The sequence below is a fragment of the Diadema setosum genome, chromosome 4 (assembly GCF_964275005.1).
Source record: "Diadema setosum chromosome 4, eeDiaSeto1, whole genome shotgun sequence".
Lineage (NCBI taxonomy): Eukaryota > Metazoa > Echinodermata > Echinoidea > Diadematoida > Diadematidae > Diadema > Diadema setosum.
In genome coordinates, this window is record NC_092688.1 from 28,346,189 (window position 1) to 28,359,695 (window position 13,507).

At 38.6% G+C, this 13,507-nt stretch overlaps 1 protein-coding gene across 1 annotated transcript in view; it reads right to left on the reverse strand.

Annotated features, from left to right (window-relative positions):
- LOC140227988 (mediator of RNA polymerase II transcription subunit 13-like) overlaps positions 1–13,507 on the reverse strand; it is a 148,518-nt gene that overhangs the window by 71,252 nt on the left and 63,759 nt on the right. The window contains exons 5-6 of the mRNA XM_072308387.1: positions 9,582–9,727; positions 2,724–2,960 (exon numbers count right to left, since the gene is read on the reverse strand). Coding sequence (XP_072164488.1) covers positions 2,724–2,960; positions 9,582–9,727 — 383 coding nt within the window. The remainder of the gene's footprint in view (positions 1–2,723; positions 2,961–9,581; positions 9,728–13,507) is intronic.

The window sequence follows — 13,507 nt, forward strand, 5'->3', positions numbered from 1 at the left end:
AGCTCTTTTAAAGCATCATAGGCCAGGGGCTGCAATGCACATACATGTACACTGTACTGTCACAGCATAATTCACCAAAGCTTTCTCAATTCAAACACAATGTTCCTGTGTGTTGTATTCTGTTCCACAGCGCCATGAGTATCTTTTTACTTACGTAGAATGAGCGCTTTATAAGATTCTCTCTATTAACATTATCAATCCAAAAGCACAATAATCAGACATGCATAGAGAAAATGCTGCAAGAAAGAAATATGGCATTACACTGACATTCTCCATGTACATGTATTTCTAGCAGAGACACACGGAATAATGGAAAATCCTGATGTAGAGATCAAATCAAATTTACAATGAATTACAATTGCTTACATGCAACGCTTATGCTGCTGCCATTGATATACGTGTAAGAGCATGATTATCATCTTACGAGCATGTTATCTTCTACTGGCACATTGTGATTATTACTATTATTATCATTACTATTATTATTATTATTATCATCATTAACATTATTATTATTATTATTATTACTACTACTACAACTACTACTATTTCAATAACTTATCATTATCACTACTACTACTTCTACTACTACAACTATTACTAATGTATCTGAATTCACATTTTACTGCCCAACTTTTTCATGACACCATATTTCTTAGCCCATTTGAGATAAATGCTTCAAATTTAGGTTCAATCGGCTGCTTGTGTAAGATGTTGACAGTGACTCCTGGAAATACACACGTAGAACATACACTGTAAAGAGCAACAGACCATATTTCATATATTTCAGTCCTTTTAATTTTTGACTTGAATTAAATCATCATAGAACAGTTGTCTGTGCTTTATTGCTGTAAGTCAAACAACTCCCTCAATTGCATAATTTCTCTTTTGATATGTTTTCACAGAGAGAGAGATCTTCAGTGACAAGAGCACAATATTTTAAAGGGATCGTATAGTTTTGGTTTAGAACTAATTTCAGGTTTTTAACTTTTTTTGGTGAGATAATGAGAAACCTACTATGAAATATGAAAGAGCATGTAATTCTATGAGGAATTCAACGTTTATTTGATGAAAATTGGTTTTGAAATGGCTGAGATATCAAAAAAAGAGCGATTCTGATAAAGTGTGGGACCCACACTTTCTTACGATCACTTTGTTTTACTTTGTTTTGGGATGTTTCAGTCATTCCAAACCCGATTTTCATCAAATAAACTTTGAATTCCTCTTAAAATGGTATGCCCTGTACTATTATCATAAGTGTTTTCTTGGTATCTCGCAAAAAGTTAAAAGCCCAATTCTCATCTCCACCAATACTGTACCATCCCTTTAAGTACCTTGCTGATATGCTGTTGATGGCATGCTATTCATTATCCATTGCTTTGGCAGCTAACACGGGGGGCAAACAAATTTAACCTATCCACATAATGGAACATCAGAGGCCTGCAAGACGATCTTGGAGAAACTGTCACTGCATGATTTCTGAAGTTGACAACAGTCCACTGGAAGACAAGCATACCTTTATTGTTGTCACTGGCATGCTTAAAAGCAGGAATAAGGAGTCATGAGTAAGAAAGATGTCACAATACTAAAAGATATTCAAGATAAGAAAGATTTGATTCCATTCATGGAGCTAAGCCCATTCATTGTAATCACAAGACAGATATAGTAAGTGACAGGAAATGGAAGCAGAGAATCAGAGATTAACAATAATAAAACTAGAAATTATTGCATGCATGAAACTTTTGTGAATTTTCGCGAGGCAAGATAAGCAAAAGTAAAATGCATGCAAAAGTTTTGGTCTCCACAATGCACTGAATGCCAGTGCCTATTCGTGAAAAAAAAAAGGGGGGGGGGAGAGGATGGGCATGATGCCTGTTTGAACAAATTAAAATCCCATTTCCCTAGAGATGTTACCTGCCAATTTTGGTGAAAAACTGTCATGGGGTTTTCTAGAAGAAGCTGACAATGAAAAAAAAAAAAAAAAATTAGGAAAGACTTGCAATTCTCAACAGATGCCAAACTAAAATGATCACAAAAGCTTAAGACTTGAGCCAAAAACAGTCCAGGTTGCTGTCATGCATCATGTACCTTACTATGTAGAAAATGTCAGCCTATACCTGCACTGAAATGAACTGGAGTGTAAGTCGAAGGCCCCAGGCACATATAACCACAGATCCTCAAGGATCTATACGATGATCCGGGGAGTTCCAGGATAGTTTCGACCTCAATGGAGCGTCGACAAGCGTTGATATAACTGTACACATGGTATCAACACAGCAACTACACGGATAAGGCCGGAAGAGCGCGGCGTCTACACGGACCAACACGGCATCTATACGGATCAACACGGCAGCTAAACGGCAGCCACACGGACCATCCTGGATTACTCTGTCAACATGGCAGTCCCCGGATGACGCCGGATGTTTTTGACCTTCAAAAGTTGCTGTGCTGGCCTCCCGGATGTCCAAGGATGCCCAAGGCGTCAACACAGAACTCTCCCCGGATCACCCCGGATCAGATCCGGGGTGATCCGGCATGTCTATGTGACTAGGGCTTAAAACCACTCTTTATCTCAATAAATGACTAAGTGCCTACCATAATTGTGAACCCACCGAAGAGCTTTCTTTCATCCTGATTTCTAAGCTTAGTGTACAAACAGGTGGACAGTCAGAAACCTTCAGTTAGGCTGTGGAAGTATCACACAGCTAAGTTAAAAAACTTACCAACAAGGACCTCAACCACTGCCGGTACAGTATTTTCATCCTCTTCATCCCTGTAACCCCTGTGGTGGTGATGATGGTGATGATTGCTGTGACGATCATAGTCTCCCCGGGCCATTTGGTGGGGCTTTACTGGGTAGAAAACAGACCATTCATCGAGGAAGCGAGAGGCCACCTGGTGACTTGACTTGTATGCCTGGCCCGTCAGAACACCACTAAGTCCGTATGGGGTAAGTATCACTGTCATAGAAACAACATACATGTGTAAGTTTGGAAGAAACATATAGTGGAAAAACATACACAAATGACCATGTTGTAATCAAGTTTATAATTCTCTTTGGATTACCACCAAAATCTTCTAACTTCATCTACAAAGGCTGTATTCAAGGCTATCCAGACTAGGTACCACCAAGTCTATGGACAAGCAATGAAAAGTGAATGAAACTACACACACACACACACACACACACACACACACAAGCAAGCACACACATGTGTCTATAGACACAAACATGCACCAACAACGCATGTTTATTTGCAAACTATAATATAGACAGTTTCTACAATGTATTACAATTAATGGATGTTTCTCTTCTTACAGCTTAGTAACGAAGCATTTTGAACATTCACCTGCCCCCTCCCAATAAGTTCCATAGGCAGGAATTGGCTGAGTTGTTGCTACATAGGGCAAGCCTCTGGCACGCTCTGTGATTATTAAGGGCAACTTTTGTGAACAAACGTGTATAAAATCTGAATACATTACAGAATCAGTCTATTCACTGAAACTCAATCTTTTAGTTGACTGCACTGAACAGAATAAAATTGAATCAGTAGAGCACTGAGTTCTGAATTTCAAAAGGTTTCTAAGAAATGATGACATCACTTACAATCACGTGAGCAAACTGGATGAGGTGATGTAATTGCCTTAAATTTTTTCTTATTCCTGCATACAAATTTTCATGAAAATTCCTTTTGAAAAACAAATTAATTAAAACAGAAGAATACTCTACTCACCACACACATAGACCTGTAATACTTTAGCAATTATGTCGTTCTAATGGGGGAGGGGGTAAAGTCATTAAGTTACACATTTGTACCTAAAACTCAGTAAATTTGACTACAGAGCACAATCTACTGGGATGTCTTCTCTTCCAAAGCAATCACTTTATTCAGCTACAATTGCATGGCCTTATTTACATTTTGATCATGTTCACCAGTACAATGTACATGTAGCTCTACCACCGACCTCCAGGAATGACTTAGAATCCTCCCTTGCTCACTGGAGATATCTTCAAATTCATTTCAATCGTACAAATGTATACCAGGTCTACAGAACATTTTGCTGCTGTGAGACAATGGTTTCACACATTTGGCAGATAATCACTATCAGGTAATACATGCACACCATCTTCTATGACAATATTTGGAACCACTTTTAAAATATGGACAAAAATAAGGGAAATTTTTGTATTTTCTCTTGACCTCTAACCCCATGACCTAAATCTTTCCCTACAGAGTCATTGTGCAGTAATGTGTGTGAATTGTATACCAAGTTTAACCTGTTGAGGACGGGCTGATTTTGCTTTAACACACATTTCCCATAGACACCTGCCTGAGTATACTCAGGACTAGTCTTCAACGGGCTAACTAAGCATATTACATTGATTCATATATTGATTCATTTCATTGAGCTGCAGGGATCTCGCCAGCGTATATCACCCTTGTCGGCGCCGACAAGCGTGCGATTTGAAGAAACAATTGCCGACAAGGGTAAAACTTGCCGACAAGGGTAACACCACGCGTGAACTTGCTTGACGAGCTAAGTTCGGACCAATTTCTCGCCTTTTTTACTCTTTATTATCTGGCTAGAAAAGAAGCTAGATGTCGAAAGGAGCAGCAGTTTACAAGCGCAAAAAGTTATCCACGCAGTCACCGCGATCACAACAACGCGGCTCAACATAACGACGTACATGTACTAGCAGCACATCACACACTTGCTCACTGAATGCGCTCTGATTCGGGATCCACACACACAATATGCACCAGGGAGGTCCACCTCCCTGGTTGCATGCACCCAGCCGGCCACAGACAGCCGCCTGTGTGTACGACGGTATTGTGAGAGGCCGAGCGAGAGAGAGGACGGAAAGAAAGGGTCGGAGGCCGAGGGAGGCTGAGGAAGGCTGACACGTGCTCGCTTGTTGTCACGCTTGTTGTCGGGTTATGCAAAAACAAACGATATGAAATACATGTCCCCCCTCCGCCAAAGGTTGTATTTTTTTTTTTTGCTGCTTTGGTTTGTTTGTTCGTTTATTTGCCTATCTGTCTCTCTATTCGCAAAATAAGTGACCATTTGGGAACAGATAAGGATGACATTTTCAGGAACAGTTGGTTGGTAAAATGGCGCATGGAACAGATGATTAAATTTTGATAGTGATCAGGATTTATAATACCACCGGAATTCACCGCCAGGATCCAAGATTTTTAGACTTTGTTTCGTATATTTGAAAGGATTCGTATCAATTCTTTAGGAAGCTGGCCATCGGCAATGACGCAAAATATTAGATGCGTTCAAAGCATTGCCGCAGAGAGAAAATTAACTCCATCTTTCGTTTAAAAAAGAAAGAAAAAAGAACGTGCGATGGAGTAAGCAAATGCAAGTTGTTATTTTTATTTTTGGTAGTTTCAGCGGGTTATTTTTTTTCTTTTTATTTAAAAAGCCATGCGTTCCATTTGAGCCTTTTCACTTTCAATGGATTTGTAAACGTCCTTCGTGAATATTCCATTTTCCTTCTCCGGGCCGACATTTATAGTAATTCTGTCATGATGGTCTTTCAACTCAAGTTCAAGTAAGTAATGCTCCACGTGCTTGGTTTGGTTTGGTTTGTTAGCAGGTGTGTTAGGGGGCCTTCATGGGCAGAAAATAAATGGATAATCATTCATCAATGTTCCCAGTTGGTTTACATGCTATTTACACGCTGTTTACAACCACTGAAGCAAGGTGGCAGTACGCGCGGCATTCCTTTATCTGACACCTGGCTTTCGTGGAAATGTGGAAATTTCCACAAGCCATGATATCAAGTTTCCCCACTGCCTGTGGTCGTGTTTTTTTTTTTTATTCTTTATTACGAACATCAATTTGTTCAACTTGAAAAGTGTATATACATTTTTTGTAATTTGCTTCGAGCACGTGTTTCTTTCTTTGTTTTTTTATTGCAGCGTCGGTAACATTTTGTTTTGTTCATCGTCCGTGCATGGCAGGGGTTCATAAGAGTAGAACGAAAGGAATGACTGGGGAGAAAATAAACTGAAAGAAGGAAGCATCTAGGGCAAGCTGTCTTTGTTTTTCTCTACACCAGCATCATGGTGTGTCTGTGTTTATTCATTTTTCTTTTATCATGCTCTTGCTTCAAGGAGCTACGCTTTTCCCGCGTAAAATTAATAATGGATACCGCACGCAGAGGCCCACGTTTTGACGTGAAAAACCATACATTCTTCATCTATTTATAATAATTTTTTCAATTTAAAATAAAGAATGTTTGGTTGTTCAAGTAATATAAAAAAAGATTATTTTGACATTTCATGCGCTTAACTGCCGAGCATTTTCTTTTTTTTTTCTTTTACAGGAGAGAGCGAAATGTTCTTCTCTTTAGCAATGACGGCCTACCTAGGCATGTATACATATCATATATTGTGACGCAGTTTTGATTTTCGTGAACACGTGAATTGTTCTCCTTCCAGATCACTTCTTGATTTAAAGTTAACAATGGTTTTCACATTCACAAAAGCAGTTTGGTTAGCCTGTGTTCGGTTCGCTGCCAATGAAATTTCTAATTAAAGCGATGCCCCAAACGGGTTTACTCTGAGGGTTTGTTCCGAAATAATAATAGAATAATACTACATTCCTTATTATTCTGAAGGTTCGTTAATTGGACATTACTAAAGAAACAATGTCCGTTAATTTCCAAACAAAATCAGTTTTGTTATTTCGAACGTTCTGCCAGTGAAATTTCGGAATGAAACAGTAACAGTTTTCTTACTCTGAGGGTTTGTTACTCCGACAGAAAAAAAAAAGTAATGAAATAGTACTAGATTCTATATTCTGAAGGTTCGTTAACCGAAAGATAATAAAGAAAAAAAAAATGTCCGTAAATTTCAAAACGAAATCAGTTGTCATTTCGAACGTTCTGCCAGTGAAATTTCGGAATAAAACGACGGCACAAAACAGCGTGTTTTCGTGCTCTAAGGGTCTGTAACTCTGACAGAAATAGTAATGATAAAATAATACATTGTAGATTCTTTATTCTGAAGGTTCGTTAATCCAAAAATGATTACGAAAAAATGTCCGTTCATTTCACAACGAAATCAGTTTTGTTAATTCGAATGTTCTGCCAGTGAAATTTCGGAATAAAACGACGGCACAAAACGGCGTGTTTTCGTACTCTAAGGGTCTGTTAATCCGACAGAAATAGTAATGATAAAATAGTACATTGTAGAGTCTTTATTCTGAAGGTTCGTTAACCGAAAATTAAAGAAAAATGTCCGTAAATTTCAAAACGAAATCAGTGCGTCATTTCGAGCGTTTTGCCAGTGAAATTTCGGAATAAAACGACTGCCCAAAAACAGTTGCAGTTTTCTTACTCTGAGGGTTCGTTACTCCGACAGATTACTGATAAAATGACGCTAGATTCTTTATTCTGAAGGTTCGTTAATCCAAAAATGATTAAGAAAAAATGTCCGTTCATTTCATAACGAAATCAGTTTTGTTACTTCGAACGTTCTGCCAGTGAAATTTCGGAATAAAACGACGGCCCCAAACGGTTACAGTTTTCTTTCACTCTGAAGGTTCGTTACTCCAAAAGAATAATGATGATAAAATACTTAAGATTCTTAATTCTGAACGATCGGTAATCGGAAAACGATAAAGAAGAAATGTTCGTTTATTTCCAAACGAAATCAGTTTTGTTATTTCGAACGTTCTGCCAGTATACCGGTAATTACGGAATAAAACGACGGCCCCAAAACGGTTACAGTTTTCGTTCTCTCAGGGTTCGTTACTCCGAAAGAATAATGGTAAAATAATACTCTACATTCTTAATTATGAATGATCGTTAATCGAAAAATGATAAAGGAGAAAATAATATTCGTTTATATCCAAACGAAATCAGTTTTGTTATTTCGAACGTTCTGCCAGATAATTTCGGAATACAACGGCCCCAAAACGGTTACTTTTCTTACTCTGAAGGTTTGTTATTCCGAAACAATAACGATGATAGATGATAGATTCCTTTCTGAAGTTTCGTTGATCGGAAAATGATTAAGAAAAAAATGTTTGTTAATCTCCGAACGAAATCAGTTTTGTTTATTTTGAACATTCATCTGTAGTACCGACCTTTGGTGTTGTTGTTTTCGATTACAAACCTTCGAAGTACTCAGTAATGAATCGTTTCATTTTATGATTAAACAAACCTTCGGAATAATGACCATCATTACATTTTTGTATGATATCTCTTTGATGTCACGGCCAAACTACCGCAGTATACACAGAAAGGAAAGTGCAACGATGTCCCGAAAGTTCTCGATCGGTTCTCGCGCATCTGCATGCAACAGGCCTACCACGTGGTCGAGCAGACGGCGAGAAAGCAAAAACACCACGGGTATACGGCGCGCGTTGTTGCGATGCAGAGACGGCTAATTATTGCAACGATGAATGAAACAACAATGAAACAGGAAAGGCCTAAAAGAAATCGGAACCTTCACCATCGGCACCTACTTCTCTTTCATTTATTATTTAGGAACTGCCGCCAACAAAAGGTATGGAGTTTCTGCATTGTTTCTGTGAGAATATGCCCTTCACAACGTCTCATCTTTCGTTTCATCTCCGTGAAAATGTCGCATTTAGTGGCATTTTAGTGGCGATTTATTTGTGTTGATTTGAGCATTAGCGAAGGCTTCCGCGCTTCGCGAGGGAGGGGGAACCCCCCTCCCGTACCCACCCACAGAACAACGCGAATAAATGCCGACAAGCGTGAAAAAATTCCTGGCGAGAACCCTGAGCTGTATGACCAATATTGTATTTTCAACAGTAATTAGCTGAGCTTTAGCATTCTAATCTGAGCTGCCTCTGACCTCTGACCTTTGGCCTCATAACCTAAAACTTTCTAAAAGAATCATTAACCAGGCATGCATGAACATGTAATAAATTTCATGAAGATACCATGCCATTTCCAAGATGTGGAGAAAAACATGAAATTCCGGCATCATTTGACCTCTGACCTTTGATCACATGGCCTAAATTATCTCTAGAGAATCTTTACTTGATAATACATAAAAGTACATTATGTTTCATGAAAATACCCCAGGCATTGTAGAGATAAGGGAGTAAATTGTGAAATTTTACAATTCTTTGAGCATGTGTGCCCAAGAGTTTACAGGCATATGGATCATTTGGATACCTTAAATGTTATACCTTAAAAAAATTGTTCTGCACAACTTTGCTTCATGTTCAACAAGTAAAACAATTTTGATTTGAACTACTTACATCTATAACAGATCAACCGCCCTACCGCCTGACCACATGCCCCTTGGACCACACTCTAACTCACAACCCCTTAAAAACTTCATTTGATGGGGGTAATTATCGTTATGAGATCTGGGACAGGCAGACAACCTGACAACATACTTCCTGCACCCTTCTGGCTAAGGTATCAAAATGAAACTTCCAAGTGCCAAGGCCTCTTTTGTTTTTCATGTTATCATCACCCCTCCTCTTTCACAAAAAGAAAATTAATTTACTCTCTCCTTCTAATGTGGACCTTGACATTGGGGTCCCAGCAGCGTTTGTTGTTTGTTCATTTAACTTACCCGGGAAAGCTGTGGCAGAGCCCTGGGCAATGGCCAAGTGATCAGCTCCCAGTCTGCATACTGGCTGGTGCAAGCTCACTTCCACATTGCTGCAAACTGTCTTTTCTCCGTGCAGAAAGAAAGAGAAGCTCACAGAGTGGTGATCACTGTAAAATGCAAAGTGGGAAATTACAATGCCAAATAACTTCTTCATGCATACTGTCATTTAATACACAAGGATTAAAAATGCTGCGAAACGAAAAATAAGAAGATCTTTAAAGGGCGAGTTCAAACTATCACCCACCTTACCAGGGATCTCGCCAGTGTACATGTATATCACCCTTGTCAGCCCCAACAAGCGTGAGCTTTGAAGAGACAATTACTGACAAGCGTAAACTTGCCAACAAGGGTGATACCATGCGTGAACTTGCTCAGGCGAGCTCAGTTCGGACCAAGTTCGGAACGCCCATCCGGTACGCGCCTTTTCTTCTTTTGATCATCTGGCCAGAAAAGAAGCTAGAATTTGAAAGGAGCAGCAGTTTATAAGCGCACAAAGTTATTCACGTAGATCACAACAACGCAGCTCTACATACACACCACACATTCGCTCACATGATCTGATTCTGGATCCACACACACAGTACTAATAGTTTGCATGAACTTGCACAGCCACAGACAGCCACCTGCGTTGGCCTGCCACTCAAGTATTGTGTGTGAGATGTGCATGTGAGAGGGAGAGAGAGGATGGAAAGAGATAGACCGAGGCAGAGTGAGGCCAAGGAAGGGCTGACACACGCGCACTTGTTGTCATGCTCATTGTCGGGTTACGCAAAAACAGAGGGGCAATATGAAATGCATGCCCAATACCTTCGCCAAAGTAGATCCATCGTCAGGATCCAGGATTTTTTTTTTCCAAATTTGTTTGGTATTTTTAAAAGGATTTCTCTCAATTGTACTATTAAAAAAAAAAAAAAATGAAAATTACACATTCCATCAACTTAGATACTGACATACCTGAAGGATAGCAATTATTCCCCCTGCTTTCTGAAAGCGGTTAGTCAAGTGCTCTTTTACTACGCTAGGAAAGTGGATTTTTGTGGAATTTCTTTATATTTTTATTTCATTGTTGTCCACACATACATCATAACCTCTAGCGGTTCCAACACCAAAACTTTAAAAATTTATAACTTTTGCATCAATTGTCCGATTTTCCTCAAACTTTCACTGATATATTCTACTAATGTTGCTGTTTTCACTCAATCCATATTGCTCTTTGGGTTTGGGTTCCCTTTAATACACTTTTATACCAAACTTAAAGGGAAAGCATACAATGTAGTTCTCATACACCTGCAGAAATGGTTAATTTTTGCTTTAAAATGTAGATATGCATAAGAAATGTGTGAAACAAAGGTCTAGGGCAATTACCCCCTGGGCAAGTACCCCAGATCCTCCCCATGGCCCTAATCCTAATCCTAATCCTGAACCTTATCTTAACTCTAATCTTTACTCTAACCTTGCCATTAACCAGTATTTAGCCGGGGGGGGGGGGGGGGGGGGGGGGGCGCAATTGCCCTCGGGGGTAATTGCCCGGATATGGTGAAACAATGCTGTAATGACATGTTTACAGCTGAGTAGCAACAAAAATGTGAAATATTAGCCAAAACGATTTGCCAGAAGAACTACACTCTTAAAGCTTAATTGATCCTGATTCCTACATTTGTATATATTTTGTGATTACCAATACTGAATAAACTAGAATTATCACTGAAGGTGATTAATACGCCCGCCCCTAGTGTTGCTTTAATAGTATGTGATGTCATGAGGGCAATGACGTTAATACCAAGTTTGTGCACTTGTCGAATTGGAAACAGAATAATTTTAGTTTACTGTACAATTAGAGAGTTGACACTGAGTAAAAAAAACTTACAGCAAATGGAAACATGCTTCCCCCCAGCATCACTACACTTAAAGACCATCATACACACCAAATTTGACCTTCATAGCTTGTATGGTTTATTTTGATACAAAAATGAGTGGTTACCATGGCAACACATTTTCCTTAAACTAACACATTGGTGTCTTGCAAAACTACACTTCTAGATCATGATACATACTAAATTTGACTTTAATTGCTTGAATGATGGAAAAGTTATTCGATCTGCAAGGTTTTGGTAAAATTGTGGTTACCATGGCAACGGTTTGTGTGACAAACACAAAAATCATGTGTTCCACATCTATACCTCGGGGCCATAATGCCCACCAAATTTGGTTTCAATTGCTTAAAAACTGTGGAAGAAGTTCACTCCACAGGATTTTTAAAAACATTGGCCCGAATTCACGAAGGTGGTACAAATGAAACCATGGCTTAAACCATGGACAAAAACCATGGAGCGCCAAGTGTCGCATAGAATATTTCGTTACGAAATCAGTCATTTCGTCAATGAAATGATTATTTTGTAACAAAACGACAACATTTTGTAACTAAATGAACATGTCATCCATGAAATGATAATTTCGTTATCGAAACGGTCATTTTATCAACGAAATGACCAATTTCGTAACGAAATATTCCATGCAACACTTGGCGCTCCATGGTTTTTGTCCATGGTTTAAACCATGGTTTCATTTGTACCATCTTCGTGAATTCGGGCCAAAATGCGGTTACCATGGCAACGCATTGTCTGATACACATACAAAGGACATTTTGCAAAACTACACTTAAAGAGCATCATACACCCCAAATTTCATCTTCATAGATTAAATGGTTCAATTTGATACAAAAATGAGTGGTTACCATGGCAACACATTTTTCTAATATTAACACATTGGTGTCTTGCATAACTACACCTCCCGATCATCATACATACTAAATTTGACCTTAATTGCTTGAATGATGTGGAAGTTATTCAATCCACAACGTTTTGGTAAAATTATGGTTACCATGGCAACGTTTTGTCCGACAAACACAAAAATTATGCGTTGCACATCTATGCCTCAAGGCCATAATGCCTACCAAATTTGATTTCAATTGCTTCAAAACTGTGGAAGTTGTTCACTCCACAAGATTTCGAAGAAAACATGTGGTTACCATGGCAACGCTTTGTCAAATACAACACAAAGAGTGTTTTGCATAACTACACCTATAGATCATCATAGATACCAATTTTGAAAGTGATTGCTTAAATGCTATGGAAGTTATTCAATCCACAAGGTTTTGGTAAAATTATGGTTACCATGGCAACGCATTGTCCGACAAACACGAAAAACATGTCTTGCACATCTATACCTTAATATCATCATTTACCCTACATTTCATTTAAAGGACAAGTTCACCTTCATTAACATAAGGATTGAGAGAATGTAGCAATATTAGTAGAACACATCACTGAAAGTTTGAGGAAAATCAGACGATCCGTTCAAAAGTTATGAATTTTTGAAGTTTTTGTGAAGTCACCGCTGGATGAGAAGACTACTGCAGTGTATGTCACATGCGTACAACAACATAAGGAAAATATAAAGAGAATGTCACAAAATTTAATCTTTTGAAAAAAGTACACATTCCCTTCACTCGTTACTGACATATGTTATCGGTAATATTATTCCCATTGCCTTTAGAAAGAGGCAAGTCAAGTGCTCTTTTATCATGCGAAAAAAGTGAAAATATGTTAAATTTTCTTTATATTTTCTTTATACTGTAGTACTCATATGACATCATAAGCCTTAGTAGTCTCCTCATCCAGCGGTTCCAACACAAAAGTTTTAACAATTCATAACTTTTGCATCGATTGTCCAATTTTCCTCAAACTTTCACTGATGTGTTCTATTAATTTTGCTGCATTCTCTCAATCCTTATATTATTGAAGGTGAACTTGTCCTTTAAATTGCTTCAAAACTGTAGGAGTTCATGACGTAAGATTTTTCGCCCGCCCGACCGCCCACCCGACCGC